The following is a 6,418-nucleotide window of genomic DNA, read 5'->3' on the forward strand; positions in this document are numbered from 1 at the left end:
CATAAATTATGTTTTTTCATAAATTTATTAATTCTATTGTATTTACCTATATAATGTCTTGCTCTATGATCCTGAATGCGCCCTTTCTTGATTTCCAGTTTTTTTAAATCTTCACAAATTTTAATTCTAATTTCATCTTTTTCTTCTTTTTGAAGATTACAGTGAAAAATTGCATTTTCAATATCTGCGATAGTATTTACTATTCCACTAGAAAAAGGAAAATTCATACCAGCTCCATATGATAAAAACCGCATATAATCCTCTGGTAGTTCTTTCGATGATAAGTTTTGGACCAGATTTTTCTGCCATTCAACACTTTCTTCTTGTAATGGATAACCAAATAGCTTAAACAATTTAGTATTTTTATTTTTTATGTAATTTTTATTTTTATAAGAATCTAAAATTAAATTTTGATTTAAATCTTTTTTAAGAGACTTAATTTGCTTTGATATAAATCCAATAGATTTACCTTTCTTTCTAATAACTGATTTCAAAATTAATCTCTCTATCTTCCACACATCTTCTCTACAAATATCTTTTCTGATGGATTTCCTCAGTTGAAGTGTTTTTAAAGTGGTTTCTTCTCGTAGATGACATCTGAAGAACTGTACATCTTTAATGTATCTTTCTCTCTGCTCATATAATCTCTCCAACCCTTTATCCGGATCCATCATTCCTAAAAAACTATAATTCCAAAAAAGTTATAAAAATTCAATGGAGTCAGAAAATTTCTTCTTTTGTTTTCTTACATAAAATGTAAAATTACGAAAAAATTATATTTTTCTTTCCTTTCTGACTTTTGGATAATATAAAACTTCAATTTTTCAAAAAAACAAGCCAATAATGACTATAAAATCTTTAAAAAACAGAGTTTAAAAAGGTATAAAAAAGAAAATAATCTGCAGAGAGAAAAAAATTTTTATTTACATCATTACTAACAAGCTTCCCAAATGCATTTCGCCTATGGCCTCTTCAGTGGGGCTTACAGCACAAAATCTACGTTCAAACAGTCAACTCATTGAAGAGCCACTTATACAGTTAACAAAAAACTCCCAGCATGCCGCTGTTAACATTCCGGTATTTAAATTAACATTATTGTTTTGCATAATTATAGCGAAGTGTTCTTTTACCTTTCGCTTTACAATATTTTTTTCCTTAAAAATTATTTTTAATTTATTAATATTAATCTGACAATTATTACTATTACAATGTTGGAAGACAGGAGAATTACTCATTTTCAACCTTACGGCAGCCAAATGTTCCGACAGTCTGATCCTTAATCTTCGTTTTGTTTCACCGACGTAAAAACTAGGATTGTTACACGTGCATTCTATCCGATAAACAACACCTTCTTCTTCTAATATATCTTTAGCATTATTTCTGATGATCATCATATTTGATAACCTGTTATTTAAGGATGGAGCCAATCTAATTAATTTATGATTAAAGAAGTTATTATATTTTTCATAAATACCTTTTATATACGGAAATGATACATACTTTATTATTTCTTGACAACGTTTAACTTTAAACCTGTTTCTTAAAAATCTGTGGAACCAATCATTTAGTAATCTTTTTGGATATCCATTTAAGATGTATTTCTTATGTGTATCTTCAATTTCTTCTTTTCTTTTATCTATATTTGTTGTTCTAGAAAAAATCTTTGTTATTTCCATCAGGTATACATTATATTTTTGATTTAAAGGACAGTATGATCTATAATTAATTACTTTTCTCGTATTACACGGTTTTTCAAATTTACAGTATTCCAAATGATCTTCAAATCTTTTAATTGTTATATCTAAATAACTTAATTGATTATTTAATTCATGCTCTTGAGTAAATTTAATATTCAAATTAATTTTATTAGCTTGTTCCAAAATTTGTAAGTTTGTTGTTAGTGTACTATCGTACACTATTAAAATATCATCGACGTACCTTGCAAAAAACATAACTCCATTTAATGTTGAAAGAATCATGTCCACATCCAGCATATAAATTTCTGCTAATTTCGGTCCTATTACGGAGCCCATCGAAATACCTTCTGTTTGTCGATAAAAGTTCTTTTCCTTCACTGTAAAATAATTATTATCTAATGTGAAAGTAATTAAATCCTTTAAATAATCAGGAACACCATACTTACGTAAACTGCTCAAAATCATATCTTTAGTAATAGAAGGGTACATAGATGTTATATCCAAACTCATCAATTTATAATTAGACAAGATTACACCTTTTTGCAATTTTGTAATTAAATCATCAGCATTTTTAACTGCATATTTCGAAATTTGTATATCCTGTAATATCTTTTTAATAAAGATTTCTAAATTATATAATAATGTGAATCTAAAGTCTATGATTGGTCTACATTTATTTTGTTTATGTGTTTTAATTCTGACAGTTAATTTAGGAATTCTTACGTTTTCCTTTGAAAGTATTTCTTTACTTTGACTCGCCTGGATATGACCTTCTTTCACAAATTTCTTCAATTTTCTTGTTAATGTTCTTTGTATTTCATTAAACGGGTCTTTTTCTAACTTTTTAAAACTTCCTTCAGATATTATTTCTTGTTTCTTATTCTCTAATTCGTATAAATCCATAATCACTATTTGATTTGATTTATCTGCTTTTAACAAACATAAATTATGTTTTTTAATAAATTTATTAATTCTATTGTATTTACCTATATAATGTCTTGCTCTATGATCCTGAATGCGCCCTTTCTTGATTTCCAGTTTTTTTAAATCTTCACAAATTTTAATTCTAATTTCATCTTTTTCTTCTTTTTGAAGATTACAGTGAAAAATTGCATCTTCAATATCTGCAATCGTATTTACTATTCCACTAGAAAAAGGAAAATTCATACCAGCTCCATATGATAAAAACCGCATATAATCCTCTGGTATTTCTTTCGATGATAAGTTTTGGACCAGATTTTTCTGCCATTCAACACTTTCTTCTTGTAATGGATAACCAAATAGTTTAAACAATTTAGTATTTTTATTTTTTATGTAATTTTTATTTTTATAAGAATCTAAAATTAAATTTTGATTTAAATCTTTTTTAAGAGACTTAATTTGCTTTGATATAAATCCAATAGATTTACCTTTCTTTCTAATAACTGATTTCAAAATTAATCTCTCTATCTTCCACACATCTTCTCTACAAATATCTTTTCTGATGGATTTCCTCAGTTGAAGTGTTTTTAAAGTGGTTTCTTCTCGTAGATGACATCTGAAGAACTGTACATCTTTAATGTATCTTTCTCTCTGCTCATATAATCTCTCCAACCCTTTATCCGGATCCATCATTCCTAAAAAACTATAATTCCAAAAAAGTTATAAAAATTCAATGGAGTCAGAAAATTTCTTCTTTTGTTTTCTTACATAAAATGTAAAATTACGAAAAAATTATATTTTTCTTTCCTTTCTGACTTTTGGATAATATAAAACTTCAATTTTTCAAAAAAACAAGCCAATAATGACTATAAAATCTTTAAAAAACAGAGTTTAAAAAGGTATAAAAAAGAAAATAATCTGCAGAGAGAAAAAAATTTTTATTTACATCATTACTAACAAGCTTCCCAAATGCATTTCGCCTATGGCCTCTTCAGTGGGGCTTACAGCACAAAATCTACGTTCAAACAGTCAACTCATTGAAGAGCCACTTATACAGTTAACAAAAAACTCCCAGCATGCCGCTGTTAACATTCCGGTATTTAAATTAACATTATTGTTTTGCATAATTATAGCGAAGTGTTCTTTTACCTTTCGCTTTACAATATTTTTTTCCTTAAAAATTATTTTTAATTTATTAATATTAATCTGACAATTATTACTATTACAATGTTGGAAGACAGGAGAATTACTCATTTTCAACCTTACGGCAGCCAAATGTTCCGACAGTCTGATCCTTAATCTTCGTTTTGTTTCACCGACGTAAAAACTAGGATTGTTACACGTGCATTCTATCCGATAAACAACACCTTCTTCTTCTAATATATCTTTAGCATTATTTCTGATGATCATCATATTTGATAACCTGTTATTTAAGGATGGAGCCAATCTAATTAATTTATGATTAAAGAAGTTATTATATTTTTCATAAATACCTTTTATATACGGAAATGATACATACTTTATTATTTCTTGACAACGTTTAACTTTAAACCTGTTTCTTAAAAATCTGTGGAACCAATCATTTAGTAATCTTTTTGGATATCCATTTAAGATGTATTTCTTATGTGTATCTTCAATTTCTTCTTTTCTTTTATCTATATTTGTTGTTCTAGAAAAAATCTTTGTTATTTCCATCAGGTATACATTATATTTTTGATTTAAAGGACAGTATGATCTATAATTAATTACTTTTCTCGTATTACACGGTTTTTCAAATTTACAGTATTCCAAATGATCTTCAAATCTTTTAATTGTTATATCTAAATAACTTAATTGATTATTTAATTCATGCTCTTGAGTAAATTTAATATTCAAATTAATTTTATTAGCTTGTTCCAAAATTTGTAAGTTTGTTGTTAGTGTACTATCGTACACTATTAAAATATCATCGACGTACCTTGCAAAAAACATAACTCCATTTAATGTTGAAAGAATCATGTCCACATCCAGCATATAAATTTCTGCTAATTTCGGTCCTATTACGGAGCCCATCGAAATACCTTCTGTTTGTCGATAAAAGTTCTTTTCCTTCACTGTAAAATAATTATTATCTAATGTGAAAGTAATTAAATCCTTTAAATAATCAGGAACACCATACTTACGTAAACTGCTCAAAATCATATCTTTAGTAATAGAAGGGTACATAGATGTTATATCCAAACTCATCAATTTATAATTAGACAAGATTACACCTTTTTGCAATTTTGTAATTAAATCATCAGCATTTTTAACTGCATATTTCGAAATTTGTATATCCTGTAATATCTTTTTAATAAAGATTTCTAAATTATATAATAATGTGAATCTAAAGTCTATGATTGGTCTACATTTATTTTGTTTATGTGTTTTAATTCTGACAGTTAATTTAGGAATTCTTACGTTTTCCTTTGAAAGTATTTCTTTACTTTGACTCGCCTGGATATGACCTTCTTTCACAAATTTCTTCAATTTTCTTGTTAATGTTCTTTGTATTTCATTAAACGGGTCTTTTTCTAACTTTTTAAAACTTCCTTCAGATATTATTTCTTGTTTCTTATTCTCTAATTCGTATAAATCCATAATCACTATTTGATTTGATTTATCTGCTTTTAACAAACATAAATTATGTTTTTTAATAAATTTATTAATTCTATTGTATTTACCTATATAATGTCTTGCTCTATGATCCTGAATGCGCCCTTTCTTGATTTCCAGTTTTTTTAAATCTTCACAAATTTTAATTCTAATTTCATCTTTTTCTTCTTTTTGAAGATTACAGTGAAAAATTGCATCTTCAATATCTGCAATCGTATTTACTATTCCACTAGAAAAAGGAAAATTCATACCAGCTCCATATGATAAAAACCGCATATAATCCTCTGGTATTTCTTTCGATGATAAGTTTTGGACCAGATTTTTCTGCCATTCAACACTTTCTTCTTGTAATGGATAACCAAATAATTTAAACAATTTAGTATTTTTATTTTTTATATAATTTTTATTTTGTAGATACTGAAAGAAATTATATTTATAGAGGTTAAATAGAATATTATTATTTTTTCTAAACATTTAATTAATAAATGTTGTGTGTTTAATAATATATCCGATTTTTCATAAAATAGCATTATTGATATTCAACAAATCTTTTATAAAATGTAATAATAAATATTTTATTTTCTAGAATTTGTATATTTTAAAAAGTTATCTTAAAATGTAAAAATTCCGAAAAAGGCTTCTATGGGAGCAGCCGGATATGATATGTTTTGTGTTAATGGATTTGAAATTAATCCGAATGAACAAAAAGTAATATTTACAGATTTAGCTATAGAAATGCCAAATAACTGTTATGCTAGAATTGCCCCAAAATCTTTTTTTATCTCTAAATAACATTATAATTAATACGGGAGTTATCGATTGTGACTATCGTGGAAACATTGGAGTCTTAATGTATAATTTTGGACCAGAAATTATTATTTTTGAACCTGGAACACCCATCACATAATTAATATTTGAAAAAATTATGCATTCAACTTTTTTAGAAACAGATTCATTAGACATCACTGACAGAAATGAAAAAGGCTTCGGAGAATGTACCGTATTGCCTTTTCCCAAAAAGAATGTTTTGAAGACTAATGAAATTCTCTTTTCTCAAAAAGAAGGTTTGGGAGACTGTAATGAAAATTAACTTGTCTGTACTCAATTATTACTTGAATTATTTTGTATTGAATTTTAAATCTGTATTCAAATAAACAAATATTATA

General features: G+C 26.5%; 2 protein-coding genes across 14 annotated transcripts; both read right to left on the reverse strand.

Moving 5' to 3' along the window:
- Positions 1 to 857: 857 nt before the first annotated feature.
- Positions 858 to 3,446, reverse strand: LOC111615075. Of its 8 annotated transcripts, XM_023356459.1 has the most exons (5): positions 3,107 to 3,446; positions 2,867 to 2,959; positions 2,684 to 2,782; positions 1,939 to 2,581; positions 858 to 1,650 (listed from the first exon to the last, which is right to left on the reverse strand). In XM_023356459.1, the coding sequence occupies exons 1-5, from the start codon at positions 3,309 to 3,311 to the stop codon at positions 1,011 to 1,013; spliced, it is 1,680 nt and encodes a 559-aa protein (XP_023212227.1). In that variant the 5' UTR covers positions 3,312 to 3,446; the 3' UTR covers positions 858 to 1,010. The 8 variants fall into 8 exon arrangements, with proteins under 8 accessions (XP_023212227.1, XP_023212226.1, XP_023212222.1 ...); XM_023356458.1 differs by having other exon boundaries at positions 2,684 to 2,959; XM_023356454.1 differs by having other exon boundaries at positions 2,867 to 3,446.
- A 48-nt stretch (positions 3,447 to 3,494) lies between these two features.
- Positions 3,495 to 5,593, reverse strand: LOC111615077. Of its 6 annotated transcripts, none has more exons than XM_023356463.1 (4): positions 5,504 to 5,593; positions 5,321 to 5,419; positions 4,576 to 5,218; positions 3,495 to 4,287 (listed from the first exon to the last, which is right to left on the reverse strand). In XM_023356463.1, the coding sequence occupies exons 1-4, from the start codon at positions 5,526 to 5,528 to the stop codon at positions 3,648 to 3,650; spliced, it is 1,407 nt and encodes a 468-aa protein (XP_023212231.1). In that variant the 5' UTR covers positions 5,529 to 5,593; the 3' UTR covers positions 3,495 to 3,647. The 6 variants fall into 6 exon arrangements, with proteins under 6 accessions (XP_023212231.1, XP_023212233.1, XP_023212229.1 ...); XM_023356465.1 differs by having other exon boundaries at positions 4,576 to 4,943; positions 5,058 to 5,218; positions 5,321 to 5,589; XM_023356461.1 differs by having other exon boundaries at positions 4,576 to 4,711; positions 4,781 to 5,218; positions 5,321 to 5,589.
- Between the last annotated feature and the right edge of the window lie 825 nt (positions 5,594 to 6,418).

The sequence above is a fragment of the Centruroides sculpturatus genome, unplaced genomic scaffold, assembly GCF_000671375.1.
Source record: "Centruroides sculpturatus isolate CEXI.00-Female unplaced genomic scaffold, Cexi_2.0 scaffold2220, whole genome shotgun sequence".
NCBI classification, from domain to species: domain Eukaryota; kingdom Metazoa; phylum Arthropoda; class Arachnida; order Scorpiones; family Buthidae; genus Centruroides; species Centruroides sculpturatus.

Coding starts and splice junctions, on each gene's coding strand:
- LOC111615075 (XM_023356451.1), bottom strand. CDS start 3,311: ATGATGGATCCGGATAAAGGGTTGGAGAGATTATATGAGCAGAGAGAA. Junction 2,582..2,683: donor TAGAGCAAGACATTATATAG/GTAAATACAATA, acceptor TATACGAATTAG/AGAATAAGAAACAAGAAATA. Junction 1,651..1,938: donor GGAGTTATGTTTTTTGCAAG/GTACGTCGATGA, acceptor GATTTTTTCTAG/AACAACAAATATAGATAAAA.
- LOC111615077 (XM_023356460.1), bottom strand. CDS start 5,528: ATGCGGTTTTTATCATATGGAGCTGGTATGAATTTTCCTTTTTCTAGT. Junction 5,219..5,320: donor TAGAGCAAGACATTATATAG/GTAAATACAATA, acceptor TATACGAATTAG/AGAATAAGAAACAAGAAATA. Junction 4,288..4,575: donor GGAGTTATGTTTTTTGCAAG/GTACGTCGATGA, acceptor GATTTTTTCTAG/AACAACAAATATAGATAAAA.